Genomic DNA, 16032 nt, shown 5'->3' with positions numbered 1-16032 from the left:
CACTACCCGAACTTAGTCGAACCTTCGGAATACCCAAAACAACACTAAAACATCAAATCAACCTCGGATTCGTGCCTAAGAACTTCTAAACTTCCAAAATTCGCCAACGACGCCGAAACCTATCAAACCACGTCCGAATGACCTCAAATTTTGCACACACGTCAAAAATGACACTACAAACCTACTGCCGATCAAAATCGCCAAATTTCTAACTTTCGCCAATTTAAGCTCAATTCTATCAAGGACCTCCAATTTACATTCCGAATACACTCCTAAGTCTAAAATCACCCAACGAAGCTAGCCGAATCATAAAAAATCCACATCCAAATTCGTTTACTCATAAGTCAACTTCCGGTTGACTTTTCTAACTTAACTTTCTAACTAAGAGACTAAGTGTCTCATTTCACTCCAAAATTACTCCGAATCAAAACCTACCAACTCGATACAACTCAACACAGCTGAACAACATATAAATGAGCAAAAATGGAGAAAACGAGGCTACAACTCTCGGAACGACCGACCGGGTCGTTACAATCGGCCACCATACTGAATAAAATTTGGTAAATTTGCCATTGAAGTAGCTGAAATTAGGTCAAAACTCACTAATTCCTTGATTGATTTTGATTGTAGTTCGTAGTTCCTTCATCAAAGCTGTATCTACAGAGAAATCGCAAAAGAAAATTGTTGCTTCTACAGTGAAATTGATCGATTTTTGAGTGAAATTTGGAGCTCCTTTTGAGAATTTTTTGGGAGAGAATGCCGTGATTTACAGAATGTAGGTCTTTATGAAATTGATACACTTGAAAAACAAGGAAGGAAAGAAGATCTTTAGCATGATTCTCGGATGGAAGAATCCTTCCTTGCGTGTATCTCTAATTTTCGGCTACTTTTGGTAAGTGTCTAATTTTGGGCTAGAGGTCGATAAGTTTGAATTTAAATTGGCTATTTCTATACTTTTGCCAATTAAAAAATGGATTAAAATGTGGGATGTGCTATTATGGCAAATTAAACCAATAAACCATCTGTCTCTCTCTTTTCCCATCTCTCTCAATCTCTTTCTAAAACATTTCGTTTTCCTTTAGTCTCATGGATTTGGCTATGGTGACAACGGACTCAACCTGGTGGGTGTTTACACTGCCTGCCTTTCTCGGCTCTAAAAATCTTCTTGATGAATACATAATCCTTTCAATTGTTTTAGCCTTTCTTTCAATTACTCTAATCACGTGGACTTGTTCTCCCGGGGGTGTAGCTTGGAAAAATGGTCGTAATCGTAGTGGAAAAATCACAATTCCTGGACCCCGTGGTTTTCCAATTATCGGTAGCCTTTTCACTCTAAGCCGCGGCTTGGCTCATCGCTCTTTAGCCTCCGCGGCTTGGATTCAAAAAGCTAAACAACTTATGGCTTTTAGCCTTGGTTTAACCCCTGTAGTTGTGTCCTCCTATCCTCAAATAGCTAAAGAGATTTTAACTTCTCCTCATTTCGCTGACCGTCCCATCAAACAATCCGCTAAGAGCCTTATGTTTAGCCAAGCATTTGGATTTGCTCCTAATGGAACTTACTGGCGTCTCTTGCGCCGTATCGCTTCTTCGCATCTCTTTGGGCCGAAGAGGCCGAAGAGAATTGCGGCTCATGAAACGGGCGTCAACTTGACTGCTCCGTTCTGGTACGTGACATAGTAAATGAGCAGTTGGAAAATGGGACAGTTTCTTTAAGGAAACATTTGCAGTTGGCTGCTTAGAATAATATTATGGGAAGTGTTTTTGGAAAAAGATATAATAAAAATGGCAAAGAGCTAAAGGAGTTGCAAGATATGGTGAAGGAAGGATTTGAATTATTGGGTGCTTTTAATTGGTCTGATTATCTTCCGTGGCTGAGTTTTTTCTATGACCCTTCCGGTATTGTCCAACGTTGTGAAGCTCTTGTGCCACGTGTACAAAAGCTTGTCAAAGCCATTATTGGGGAACACAGGTGCAGTGCTGAATCCAAAACGGTGTCGGATAATGCAGATTTTGTGGACGTTCTTTTTGTTTACCGAAAAATTCGGATAACGTTAGATTTTGTTTATAGTTCTAAGGATATGCGATACAATTCGATATAAATCGTGTAGAGAAATAGAGATACGTATATTCTTGACTGTGAAAATGCAAATAGTGGGCAATAAGAATGAATGAGATAAAGTAAAGCAAACATAAAGGGATATCTTTCAATCTGAGAAGTGATTTTTTATCTCTCTCCTTTAGCTTACAAGGATCCCCTTTTATAGAAGAGGGTCATTACAAAAAATAATAAAATAAAGCATATAGTGGAAAGACCCATGATGACTTGTCTCTTCCTTGATTCCCGCCAAGATTCTCTTTCTTGGTGAGGTTGCAACGGCTCTTGTCTGTGAGCTCGATACTGGCTCGAACTCGTTACTGGGTCGGGCCCTTCGGTCTTGGCTCGAGTTCGACCTTCGAGATGGGCATCGCGCATTTCCGACCTCAAAGCAGTGCCTTGCAGATCGATTCAGTAACGGGCTCGATAAGGTTATCGAGCCGAATCCTCGAGCAACCTTCGGGCTCGAGGCTCGTTAGTACCGACTTCGGAGCTCACTCCCAAAATCTCATTCCGACTTTTTAACACTCGAACTCGATCGAACGTAGGAAGGCCGAAATCTATTTCGACCATATGCAGATAGTCCCCTCGTTTCTCACGAAGGATGCGGTGAGAATCGATGTGATTTTTGGTGGTTCGATCGGGCCATAAGCCGACGTTTTCACAGGGATCGATTATGACGTATGTGATAGCTGTCCTATCGATTCAACCTTTCAAGGTATTTAATGCTTGTCAGATAGCGGTCGGCCACCTGTGATATTGAACGGTCACAATGCGAGCCTATAAGTAGCTCTTCCATCTATCATTTACTTCTTTCACGCGTTCACTCCCCCAAATTTTCTCATATTTTCTTCCTTTCTTGTTGCTACCAGAGTTTTGGTATAGTCAATTTTCACTTTCCTTTGTCTTTCTTCCTCCTATATCAATGGCCAAGACTTTGAAAACTGTGCCTCAGAAGGAGAAAGCTTCTTCTTCACGGCCGTCCGGCGACAAGGCGCCGGTGGAGTCATCCACCTATGACTACATTCCCGGCCCATGTACTCTAAAGATCGATTTTAAGATTGAGAATCCTTCATCCATCCCGGGTCGATGCGAGCACGTGTCGATATATATGTGCTCTATAATAGAGGGTCATCTCGAGGCCGTTAGAAAAGACTGCAACTGGGGTTCCGAAGTTGTGTTGCAAATTCCATCCCCCGAAGAGAGCGTCGTCACCCATGTGGAGGGGTTTTTAAGTGTTTACACTTATCCCTTCACGTTGGGTCCGGTCGACCCGGTGATCATCAATTTTTGCAAGAGATATCAGGTCACCCTTGGTCAGATTCATCCCTCTCTGTGGCGTATAGTAATCCTACTTCGCTTCTTCTCCACCAAAGCCGGGGGGCTGGATTTTTCCCTGAATCACCTCATACGGTTGTATCGGCCTCAAATCTTTCGAGGATTAATCAGACTTCATCGTCGGGCATCGAAGGCTTTGATGTCGAGTATCGACGAAGACAAGGATCGGGGTTGGATGGGGCATTACATTCGGGTGAGGACCCGTGACCTTATTTCGGAAGAGAAGATGTCGTTCCCCGAGGAATAGAATTTCGACTGTAAGTTGTTCTCATAAGACGTTGCCTTTTGTATCCTTTCCTGAATTTTTTTATGATGTTTATTCCCGATATACAGCTGCCCCTTGGATGCCACAAGCGGTGCCCGACCACGAGGATTGGGTTCGGAAGTTAGCCTCGACTTCCTCTTATGCCGAATGCGCTTGGCGTGATTTGGCTAAAGGCAGATGGGAAGCTAAGAACCATGGTAAGGTTTTACTTCTCGTTTCCTTCGAAGCACTCTTTGTGCTCCATTCGTTACCGATTTCCTTTCATGCAGGCGGAATCAAGGACGCCGCTTTGAGGCCTTCGAGCGGTGAACAAGGAACCAATTCCCCGGTCCCGAAACTAGGGAAAGACTAGAAGCGCAAAGCTGCCTCTCGATCAGAGGGCCCTAAGCCCAAAATTCGAAGGGTGAGGAGGAAGGCAATTGCCCTTTGGATTGACTCGGTCCAACAACTGAGAGAAGAAGAAGATGATGAAGAAGAAGAAGGAGGAGGTGGCTCGAATTTGGTGTCCCGATCTACCAGAGCTATCGAGGTCACCGAAGCTCCTGAACCGATGGCAGCTGTACCGGTCGGGGTTGACTATGGGATCCCGAGTCTTGATCGGAATGCCCCGAGTGATTCACTTGGGACTATGACAGTGGGTTATTCGCCTTCTCTTCCCACCTTTTCTGAGGAGGCATTAAAGGAAGCTTGAGAATTGAAGACCCCCGATATGGGCGGAGGCTCTAGTACAGGGGATCCCTTTCGGGATTGCTTTACCGGAGTCGGTGATGCTTCCGATATCGGGGACGCTTCTCTTCTACTGGAAGAGGCCCAACGTTTCATTACTCGGGTAATGATTTTACTATACTTGGTTTCTTTGTTCTTTTCCGAATTTGATTCGTGTTCTTTCCCTACTGTGCAGGCCATTAGTAGATTTCGGGTCGACCTTAGCCAGTGTGAGGTCGAGTTTCAGAAGGTCTCGAGGGAGAGAGACGCCTTGCGGCTTCTTTGCAGCCAAAAGGACGATGCTATAAAGGACTTCCAAGCGGATTTGGCTAAGGCTCGTGAAGAAGAGGCCGAACTTGACAAGCAGGTGAGCCTCGTTCTGTTAAAGTATGGGTTTGACTTGACTGTGGAAGTTAACCCTTCGTTGTCTCAGCTGCAGCAAAAGGTTGAAATGATCGGGTCACTTCGGGAAGAAGTCGATCAAATCAAAGCTGAATGTAATCGGTGGAAGGAGACTACTGATCGCCTTGCTGCGAAAAAAGAGACCATTTTGACCAACTTATTATCGGCCGATGTCCAGTATCGAAACGTTAAGCAAAAGGGTTCGGCTCAAGCTAAGAGGATCGAGGAGCTTGAAGCCCAGCTTGCTGAGGCCAAGGCCGAGGTTGAGTCGTCGAAAATCTTGGCAGATAAGTCCATTGCCGTTTATTGGGCTGATGCCGAGGCTGCTCAGATGGAGGCACGAGAGGCGGCAGATAATGCCGACACCCGAGCATATTGGATTGCCAAACTTGCTAAATGTAGGTCTCGGAGGGAGACCCTTGAGGAGATACACGTTCGGGTTTTCGACCTTACTGAAGAAATAAAAAAGGCTAAAGAGCTCGAAGCTGAAGCTGAAGCCTTGGCTTCTGATGGCGATGATGATGACGATGACGGTAGCAAGAGCGGATCCGAGTATATGGGAGAGCCTGACAGAGAATAAAATGCCCCTGAGGATGATCAGGAAGCTTAGTTCATAGTTTTTTTTTATGTTTGTAATCAATCATGTAGAAACTTTTGTATATAGACAACTTTGGCCGATTTGTGGAGACTTTATGCGTGCCTTACAAATGTTTTCACAAGGATCTTAAAAAATCAATCAAATTAGGACTTTGTAGTCTCTATTATTGATTTGTTCGAAGTGACGTAGCCTTTGGGCTTACTTGTTGAGTTAATGATTCGAACTTGAAGAAATATAATCCGTAGGCATAATAGTCGAGTGAGTGCTTTGCTTGGACTCGAAGTGAAAGCAGCCCGTAGGCTTTAATCGTCGAGTGAATGATTCGAACTCGAAATAATGTAGCCATGGGCGTGATGGTCGAGTGAGTGATTGCTCGAACTCGAAATAAAAGTAGCCCGTAGGCTTTAGTCATCGTGTGAGTGCTTGCTCGAACCCATAGGCTTATCAGTCGAGTGAATGATTCGAACTCAATGCAATGTAGCCCGTAGGCGTAATGGTCGAAGTAGCCCGTAGGCTTAGCAGTTGAGTGAGTGCTTGCTCGAACTCGATGCAATGTAGCCCATAGGCATAATGGTCGAAGTAGCCCGTAGGCTTAGCAGTCGAGTGAATAATTTAAACTCGATGCAATGTAGCCCGTAGGCGTAATGGTCGAAGTAGCCCGTAGGCTTAGTGGTCGAGTGAGTGCTTGCTCGAACTCGATGCAATATAGCCCGTAGGCGTAATGGTCGAAGTAGCACATAGGCTTAGCAGTCGAGTGAATGATTCGAACTCGATACAATGTAGCCCGTAGGCGTAATGGTCGAAGTAGCCCGTAGGCTTAGTGGTCGAGTAAATGATTCGAACTCGATATAATGTAGCCCGTAGGCGTAATTGGTCGAATTTAACTTAATTCTGTTTGCATAATAAATCTCCAAATAGAGGAATTTTCCTTGGATATAAGATGCCGATAAAGAAGAGAACTTTCTTCGCACGTTATTACACATGTGTTTACGTTTCGTGCCTGGGTTCAGGCCAATCTACATGAGCATGGTTCGTTTCGACCATTTGGATCTTACAAATTTTCCTATTGGAACCCTGTTGTTATGAAATAACTCTCTTGCATTTGAACTCGATGTATTTGAGGGCCTAATGCCCCCTCAGTATTCGAGGTCGATTGTAAAGAGTCCTCAGATATTGTTGTAAGTGCAGCACGATCAATGGTTGCCTCAATAAAAACCTTGCCGAAAAACCCATTTGGGATAAAACCGGTCTAAGGGAAAAAGAGTGCAACGCGTGCTTTTAAGCGAAAGATCCATCTTAGCCCTTGTTCGGACTTCTGCAGGGGTCAATTTTGAAATGTATATGAATATGGAAAGGTCGTACCTTAGTAGTAGTACCGTTTTAGATGTGATACATTCCAGCTGCTTAATAGCTGTTTGCCGTTTATAATGTCGAGCCTGTACGATCCCTTTCTGATGATCTCGAGCACCTGATATGGTCCTTCCCAATTCGGTCCTAGATTTCCTTCGTTCGGATTTTGGGTATTGATGGTAACTTTTCTTAACACTAAGTCCCCGGGCTTGAAATGGCGGAGCTTGGTTCTTCGGTTATAATATCTTTTATTTCGCTGCTTTTGGGCGGCCAATTGGATGAGAGCAGCTTCTCGTCTTTCGTCCGATAGTTCGAGGCTGGTATTCATAGCCTCGTTATTTGATTCTTCCATCGCGAATCGAAATCTGGCACTGGGTTCACCAACTTCAACATGTATCAATGCTTCAGATGCATATACTAAGGAGAATGGTGTCGCCCCCGTACTGGATTTTGACGGCGTCCGATATGCCCAAAGGACTTAGGGTAGGATTTCTCTCCATTTTCCTTTAGCGTCGTTCAACCTCTTCTTTAGGTTTTGAATGACCGTTTGGTTCGTTGAAACGGCCTGTCCATTCCCATTGGGGTGGTATGGCGTCGATAGTATCCTTCTTATTTTGTGGTCTTCGAGAAATCTTGTTACTTTGCTGCCAATGAATTGTTTTCCATTGTCACATACTATTTCGGCAGGTATCCCGAATCGGCATATGATATGATCCCAAATAAAGTCTATAAATTCTTTCTCTCTTATTTTCTCGAACACCTGCGCTTCAACCCATTTAGAAAAATAGTCAGTCATAAATAAATAAATTTGGCTTTACCTGGGGTCGTGGCAGAGGGCCGACGATATCCATTCCCCATTTCATGAACGGCCATTGGGATAGGACTGAGTGGAGTTGCTCTCTGGGTTGATGGATCATTGGTGTAAACCTTTGACATTTGTCACATTTACGAACAAATTCCTTCGCATCTTTGCCCATATCGATCTAATAATACCCTGCTCTGATTATTTTTCGAACTAATGTATCGGCACCGGAGTGATTCCCGCAAGTGCCCTCGTGCACTTCCCGTAGGATGTAATCGGTATCTCCTGGACCCAAGCATACTGCCAACGGTCCATCGAATGTTCTTCGGTACAACACTCCGTCCGAAGCCAACGTGAATCGAGCAACTTTAGTCCGTAGGGAACTAGAATCTTTAGGGTCCGATGGGAGCTTTTTGCTCTTTAAGTATTCAATGTACTTGTATCTCCAATCCCAGGTTAAGCTTGTAGAATTTATCTCGGCGTGACCTTCTTCATACTCGGCCTCGTTGTTAGTCAACCTGATAGTTTTAATAGATTGCCTAATAGTATTACCCGTGGGTTATTTCAAAACTATGCCCATCCCGGACCCTTTCACGTTCGAAGCCCAGTCCGTAAAAAGGATCCACACCCCCGATGATGTACCTGATTTCAACAGGAGTTCTTTTTCAACTTCGGGTACGAGGGGTGGCGTGAAATCGCCCACGAAGTATGCTAAAATTTGAGATTTGATGGCCGTACGGGGTTGACATTTAGTATCGTACCCTCTGAGTTCGACGGCCCATTTAGCCAGTCGGCCTGATAACTCGGGTTTGTGCAAAATATTACGAAGCGGGTAAGTGGTTAACACGCATATGGGATGACAGTGAAAGTACGGCCTTAACATTCTAGAGGCGTTTATCAGTGCAAGTGCCAATTTTTCTAGGAGCGGATATCTAGTTTCCGCTTCTCCTAATGTTCGACTCATATAATAAATGGGGAATTGCGTACCTTGCTCTTCTCGAACTAGGACACCGCTTACGGCGATTTTTGATACTGCCAAGTACAAACAAAGTTTTTCGTCTATTTTTGGAGTGTGAAGTAGTGGTGGGCTTGATAGATATCATTTTAGTTCCTCTAATGCTTGTTAGCACTACGGGGTCCAAGCAAAATCGTTCTCCTTTTTGAGTAGAGAGAAACATTTGTGACTTCGATCAGATGATCTTGAAATGAACCGGCCTAAGGCTGCAATACAACCCGTTAGCCTTTGTACGGCTTTCACGATGTCCACAACGACGATGTCTTCGATGGACTTTATTTTATCGGGGTTAATCTCTATTCCCCGATGTGACACCATAAAGCCGAGGAACTTTCCCGAACCAACCCCGAAAGCACATTTTTCGGGGTTGAGCTTCATGTTGTATTTCCTCAAAATTTCAAACGTTTCCTGCAAACGGGTCAAATGGTCCTCTGCGCGCAAGGATTTAACTAGCATGTCATCAATATAAACTTCCATTGATTTTCCTATTTGTTCTTCGAACATTTTATTTACTAGGAGTTGGTAAGTATCCCCTGCATTCTTTAACCCGAAGGGCATCGCATTATAACAATACATTCCATATTTGGTGACAAATGAAGTCTTTTCCTGGTCCTCCGGGTTCATCTGGATTTGATTATACCCGGAATAGGCATCGAGAAAAATGCGGATCTCGTGGCCGGCCGTGGCATCGATCATGCGATCGATGTTGGGCAGCGGAAAGGAATCTTTGGGGCATGCTTTGTTCAAATCCTTACAGTTCACACATATTTTAAGTTTGTTCCCTTTTTTAGGCACTACAACTACGTTGGCTAACCATTCGGGATATTTCACCTCCCGAATGGACCCTACTTTGAGAAGCTTGGTTACCTTGTCCTTTATGAATGTGTGCTTTCCCTCGGACTGGGGTCTTCTCTTTTGCTTCACCGGTCTGAACCTGGGGTCCAAACTTAGTTGATGCGTCGTTATGTCCGGTGGGATCCCTGTTATATCTAAATGGGACGAGGCAAAATAATCGATGTTATCGATAAGAAATTGAACGAGTTTCTTCCTGAGTTCAGGGCTCAACCCCGTTCCCAAGTATACCTTTCGCTCGGGCCAGTGCTCGATTAATGTGAATTGCTCTAGTTCCTTGATTGTTGATTTGGTGGCGTAGGAGTCATCGGGAATCATGAAAGATCAAGGGGCGGTTTGATCATCATCCTCTTCGATCTTCTGCTTATCTGGCTGGTTCGAATCCGATGTCTGTGATTGCTATTTGGTGTCTCGTTCTCCTTCTGAGCCCGATCCTTCTATCGGCAAAGGTGAGGACGTTGGTTTAGCTTCCTCGATGACAAACATTTCCTTTATGGCTGGTTATTCTCCGTACACCGTTTTGACACCTCTCGATGTCGGGAATTTGAAGGCCTGGTGTAGGGTCGAAGGTACAGCTCTCATGTTGTGGATCCATGGCTTTCCAAGGAGGGCGTTATATCTCATATCTCCTTCGATCACGTGAAACTTTGTTTCCTAGATGATTCCGGCCACGTTTATTAGTAGGATTATCTCGCCTTTGGTGGTTTCACATGCCATATTGAACCCGTTTGGAACCAAAGTTGCGGGTACGATCTGATCCTGTAGGCCGAACTGTTCTACTACCTTCAATCGGATGATATTGGCCAAGCTACTTGGATCGATTAACACACGCTTAATTTTAGTTTTATTCATGAGCACAGATATTACCAGTGCGTCGTTATTAGGTTGGATGACCCCTTCTGCATCTTCATCATCGAAGGACAAAGTCCCCACGGGTGTGTAATATTGAGTCCGAGATCGCTTTTCCCTCACAATAGATGTTTTAGTGCATTTAAGCACTGGTCCCTGAGGGTTATCGATGCCGTTGATGATCATGTGAATGACGTGCTGCAGTTCTTCTTGCTCGTTTTGCTTGCTGAAATCCCTGTTTTTAAAATAGTTCTTCGCCCTATCACTCAGAAATTCCCGAAGGTGTCCTTTGTTAAATAAGCGGGCAATTTCCTCTTTTAGTTGCCTGCAATCTTCCATTCTGTGGTCATGGGTACCATGATATTCACACGTTTGATTGGGATTTCTTTGGGCAGGATCGATCTGCATGGGTAGAGGCCATTTAGTGTCTTTGATGCGTCCGATGGCCGACACGATAGCGGATGCACCAACGCTGAAGTTATATTCTGATAATCGAGGTGCTTCTATAGGATCGACATATTTATCGAAGCCGCTCTTACTCATAAGTTCCCAAGAATTTTTGCCTCGATTGTTCCGAACTGTATTACGTGCTGAACCATTGTTCACCCGATCTGCAACGTACGGTCGATATCGGTATCTGTCCGACCTTTGTTCTCGGTCGATCTCCTTTTGGTTTGTAGTAGTTGTCCTGTTCTAATGCACGGGTCCATACGGAGCTCCCAACTAATCATCATCGACCCTAATTTTCGATTGGTATCGATTGTGTACATCTGCCCAAGTTATCGCTAGATACTCGATCAAATTTTGTTTCAGCCGATGTGATGCTGTCAAACTTAGCTCGTTCAACCCTTGAGTGAAAGCTTGTACGGCCCAATCGTCTGTGACCGGTGGTAATTCCATGCGTTCCATTTGAAATCGGGATACGAATTCCCTCAGCATTTCATTCCCCCTTTGCTTTACTTTGAAGAGGTCTGATTTGTGGCACCAGCATGTGCCTTTACGAGTGAATCTGCTAATATGGCAAAAGAATCGATGGAATTTGGTGGTAAATTGTGATACCAGATCATCGCTCCCTTCGAGAGGGTCTCCCCGAACTTTTTCAACAACACGGATTCGATATCATCGTCCTCCAAATCGTTACCTTTGATGGCACATGTGTAAGAGGTGACATGTTTGTTAGGATCGGTCGTACCGTTATATTTTGGAATTTCGAGCATACGAAATTTTTTGGGGATTGGTTTCAGTGCCGCACTCGAGGGAAAAGGCTTTTGTATGAATTTTTTCGAATCAAGCCCTTTTATCATTGGTGGAGTCTCCGGGATTTTATCGGCCCTGGAATTGTATGTTTCCACTCTCTTGTCGTTGGTTTCGACTCGTTTTGTGAGTTCCTCGAGCAATTTAGTAATTCCGGGAGTAGTCCCCAATTCTTTCTCGTTTGATTTCACTATGGCGGGCTTTGTTCTGGGGGTGATTTCTCGAAGTGGATTGGAATCCGGCTTGCTTTGTGCGCGAGTTTGGCTATGTAACTGAGCTATCGCTACTTGTTGGGCTTGTAGCATCTCAAAGATCATACGTAAGCTGGCCCCGATTTCCCCCGCATTTTGGGTGTCTCGGGCTACGGATCGAGTATCGCCCTGAATGCTTCTTTCCGGTGCGGAACGCTGATTCACCTCTAAAGCTATTTGTGAATTGACATCCAACGGTATTTCGGCTCAAATTTCAGGTACTTCGATTCGAGCCTCGGTGCCATCATTAATTGTCCTTCCGGCCCCGGGTGTCAAGTTGTTGGTTTTATCTTGAAGGCCAGCTTCGTGGTCGATAGGTAAAGCCATTGATGATTTGAAGTTGCAAGCTGGCGTGACCTTTAGATTTATATCAAACGATCCCTGTTACCCTTAGCCCCACGGTGGGCGCAAAACTGTTTACTGAAAAAATCAGATAACGTTAGATTTTGTGTATAGTTCTAAGGATATGCCATACAATTCGATATAAATCGTGTAGAGAAATAGAGATACGTATATTCTTGACTGTGAAAATGCAAATAGTGGGCAATAAGAATGAATGAGATAAAGTAAAGCAAACATAAAGGGATATCTTTCAATATGAGAAGTGATTTTTTGTCTCTCTCCTTTAGCTTACACGGATCCCCTTTTTTATAGAAGATGGTCATTATAAAAAATAATAAAATAAAGCATATAGTGGAAGGCCCATGATGACTTGTCTCTTCCTTGATTCCCGCCAAGTTTCTCTTTCTTGATGCGGTTGCAACGGCTCTTGTCTGTGAGCTCGATACTGGCTCGAACTCGTTACTGGGTCGGGCCCTTCGTTCTTGGCTCAATTTTGACCTTCGAGATGGGCGTCGCGCATTTTCGACCTCGAAGCAGTGCCTTGCGGATTGATTCGGTCACGGGCTTGATAAGGTTATCGAGCCGAATCCTCGAGCGACCTTGGGGCTCGAGGCTCGTTAGTACCGACTTCGGAGCTCACTCCCAAAATATCATTCCGACTTTTTAATACTCGAACTCAATCGAATGTAGGAAGGCCGAAATCTATTTCGACCGTATACACTTTTATCTCTTGATGGAGCAGAAAAGCTAGAGGAAGATGACATGGTTGCCGTTCTATGGGTACGTAAAAATAATATATTTATATAATTATAGTTATTCACATTAAATATGGGTTTTAAATAGGGTGACAACACGTTAGTTTCTAGAAAAAGATTATATATTTGTTACAGAGGCGAACCAAAGATTTGAAGGTGTCAGGGTATATGAGTGAATTGTTTAACCAGTGGCCCCATCGGACTTTTGATCTTAAGAGTACCAAAAAAAATATATGATCGTTTTCAACATATATAAATATATATATACACACATTGTGATTAGTTGTGTTTAATTTTTTAACGTGTTCATAATATCCTGAGTGTGTAAATTCTTTTGATTAGGCAACTTCTTACAAGTGTTGATGTGTAACGATTCTTAATTTAATGTCATAATGCAGGAAATGATTTTTAGAGGAACTAACACTACAGCGCTTCTAACTGAATGGGTGATGGCGGAGCTTAATAGTAAATTCCGAAGTGCAAAAGAAGTTACAAAAAGAAGTTGATAACGTTACAATGGGAAAAGTTGTGACTGATGCTGATGTTATTCGGATGCCGTATTTACAAGCGGTTGTGAAGGAAACTTTGAGAATTCATCCACCGGGTCCACTTCTCTTGTGGGCAAGGCTTTCTACATCTGATGTTATGTTAAGCAATGGCATGGTTGTTCCTTCTCACACGATAGCGATGATTAATATGTGGGCTATTACCCATGATTCTGATATGTGGGAGAATCCACTTGAGTTCAAACCTGAGCGGTTCATAGTGGTTCAAGGTGGTTCAATGGTGGACGTAAGGGGTGGTGACCTTCGTTTGGCACCGTTTGGGGAAGGAAGGAGAGTATGTCCGGGGAAGAACTTAGTGATGTTTTAATTTCAATACCTCACAAGAGGGGGTAATTTGTGTGGTGTCCAATTTTTCGCGTGCACAGATTATAGAAGGACCTGGTTCTTCTATGTGTTCCTTATACTACTATTGTGGAATAATAAATGTAGAAATTAAAGAACACAAGGATTTTTACGTGGAAAATACCTGGTTCAAAAGGTGAAAAAACCACGACCTACTTCCCAGCAAGATTTTTCCAAAACTCTTCACCAAATCACTGAGCCAAAAACTGTATTTACAAAACACTTTGGTAAACCTAGGATTAACTCTAATCCCGTTGTGGCACACAACCTCTAACTGTTGCGACAACTTCAAGTTAACTCTAAATTGAATACTATGAGTACATATTACAATTGCCTCTAGATAAAGCTGAAAGGTACAATATGGAAACACCTACTACAATTGAACTAGAATAAAATACAGACACTTGGAACTGGTTCTTCTATCTGGTTCATGTAGCTTCAGGTTCGCACACTTGAATCACATACGAACTGCTTGCAAAATGCCTTGCTATTTTGCTCTCAATTCACATTTAACTTCTACTTTTGTGCATCACCTGTAGAATGAGAACATCCTGCGATTTATAGAGTTAGTAGAGTACAAAGCAACTAGAGTTCTAATGCTACTCTTCCTTGGTGGAAGAGTTTTAGTTGATCTCAGCCTCTAACTCCTCCCTTATCTTGGATAGTATTCTCTTTGATTAAGGAGTCCTTCTCCTTATCAATTATGCAACCCTTTTCGATCAGGAGATATCTATTATTATGCCAGATTTCGTTTATCTCATGCATGTGCATCTCACGTACTTTGAATCTGCCCGTGTCTATGCCTACCAGTGATAGACCTGGTTCATCCCTGAGTTCCTTTATCAATCTTCAAAACTATCATTTACTTGGGCCAACAAATTCCCCCTTTTTGACGATGAGAAACTATGTGCTTCCATAAGCTTAGGCCTTGTTTCAACTTAGCTCAAAATCAACACAAAATTAGAAATATTTTTCCTTTTTATCACTTATCATCAAGGACCAGGTTCATTAGGTTATAAACATCATTGTTCAAAGTGAAAAGCACAATTGTTTTTCCCCTTTTGGCATCATCGAAAAGTTACATAATTAAGTAAGATAACCAGATTTTAAAACTTACTCATGGCCACTGGGGCTACTTCAAATGCAATCATGGATTAATCATCATAGATCAAGCTAAGAATTTTAACCATCAAAGAAATATAAACAAACAGTGAATTTCATTGATGATTGATACGATTCTTCCACAAAGCATAAAAAGAAATAAACATACTGGAAACATGAGAAAAAACAACAAGAAAATCCCGAACTAGGTCACTGGTTGATCTACACTAGGCTAGGAGGCTTAAAACTCGGAAGAAATAGGTGCTTTGTTTTTGGCTTGGAGGAGTTTCAGCATATCCTGAAGAATGCCATCATTCTTCTCATTTTCTCTTGCTAGCTCAGTTCTAAGAGCATCTCTCTCAGTCTCCACCTCTGCCAACCTCTTCTTCAACCTCTCAATCTCAGCATCCTTAGCCCCACTTTCTTTCACCAAGGCTCGCACCTTGCTATTCGTTAGTACCTTCTTAGATGAACCAAGTTCTTTAGGAGTAGCATGGACTTCATAGTCACAATCAAGCAGCGTATTTGCCCCATAATGATCCTTGCTTGTACCAACCTCCCTTTCTTCTTTGGATTAAAACTTTCAGTTACTCTTTTAAGTAGGTCTGCGAGGGTTTCCTGTTCAGATGAAACAGGATCATCTATATTTTTCCCAAATTGAACCAGCCCTTCAGCGGCTTCGCCAGACCCACTTCCCCCTATTTTCTTTACACTTTCCTCTACTCCAGCAGATGTTTCTCCCCAAACAACCATTGCACATGTGTCTTTGGTTAAACTCACAGGAGTGGGTGAAGAATCAACCACTCTTATACCCTTTCCCCTCACAGCACTTCGAACACCCTTGCTCTTTTTTTTTCTTTTTTATTTTTACCACCAATTCCTCTAGATTCTATAGTTTCAACACCTGCTATAGACCCTACCAGCACAAACCTATTCTCCAAATTTGTATCAACTTCATAAATTGACTTAGGAGTAACTTTAGGTCCAGAAGATACATGTTCGGTTTCAGAAGAAACTGTTTTCCCCCCTCAGTAGCAGATTTAAATGAGTCTTTATATTTCCTTGGGTGGGGATGAAGGATTTTCAGGAGTGTTAGCTATTTTTATGCTTGGGTATGGGAGAGAAGAGAATTGGATTATGTTTGGAAGAT

The 16032-nt window shown here is 43.1% G+C and overlaps 2 protein-coding genes across 2 annotated transcripts; both read left to right on the top strand.

The window, feature by feature from the left end:
* Window positions 1-1086: 1086 nt before the first annotated feature.
* Window positions 1087-13379, top strand: LOC142168300 (cytochrome P450 78A7-like). Its single transcript, XM_075228962.1, has 5 exons — window positions 1087-1664; window positions 1757-2018; window positions 4984-5244; window positions 12809-12898; window positions 13272-13379. Exons 1-5 carry the CDS (start codon window positions 1087-1089, stop codon window positions 13377-13379), a joined length of 1299 nt encoding a protein of 432 aa, XP_075085063.1.
* A 10-nt stretch (window positions 13380-13389) lies between these two features.
* On the top strand, window positions 13390-13746 carry LOC142168299 (cytochrome P450 78A11-like). Its single transcript, XM_075228961.1, has one exon. The coding sequence runs from the start codon at window positions 13390-13392 to the stop codon at window positions 13744-13746; it is 357 nt and encodes a 118-aa protein (XP_075085062.1).
* The last annotated feature ends 2286 nt before the right edge of the window (window positions 13747-16032 follow it).

Source organism: Nicotiana tabacum, chromosome 13, assembly GCF_000715075.1.
Source record: "Nicotiana tabacum cultivar K326 chromosome 13, ASM71507v2, whole genome shotgun sequence".
Lineage (NCBI taxonomy): Eukaryota > Viridiplantae > Streptophyta > Magnoliopsida > Solanales > Solanaceae > Nicotiana > Nicotiana tabacum.
The sequence above is the reverse complement of the archived record's forward strand: the minus strand, read 5'-3'. Positions and strand labels throughout refer to the sequence as shown.

Excerpts from the sequence above, each read along its gene's own strand:
- LOC142168299 (XM_075228961.1), top strand. The coding sequence starts at position 13,390 with ATGGGAAAAGTTGTGACTGATGCTGATGTTATTCGGATGCCGTATTTA.
- LOC142168300 (XM_075228962.1), top strand. The coding sequence starts at position 1,087 with ATGGATTTGGCTATGGTGACAACGGACTCAACCTGGTGGGTGTTTACA. Across the intron at positions 5,245-12,808 it reads TTGAGGAGATACACGTTCGG|GAAGGCCGAAATCTATTTCG; the intron begins GTTTTCGACCTT and ends AATCGAATGTAG. Across the intron at positions 12,899-13,271 it reads ACATGGTTGCCGTTCTATGG|GAAATGATTTTTAGAGGAAC; the intron begins GTACGTAAAAAT and ends GTCATAATGCAG.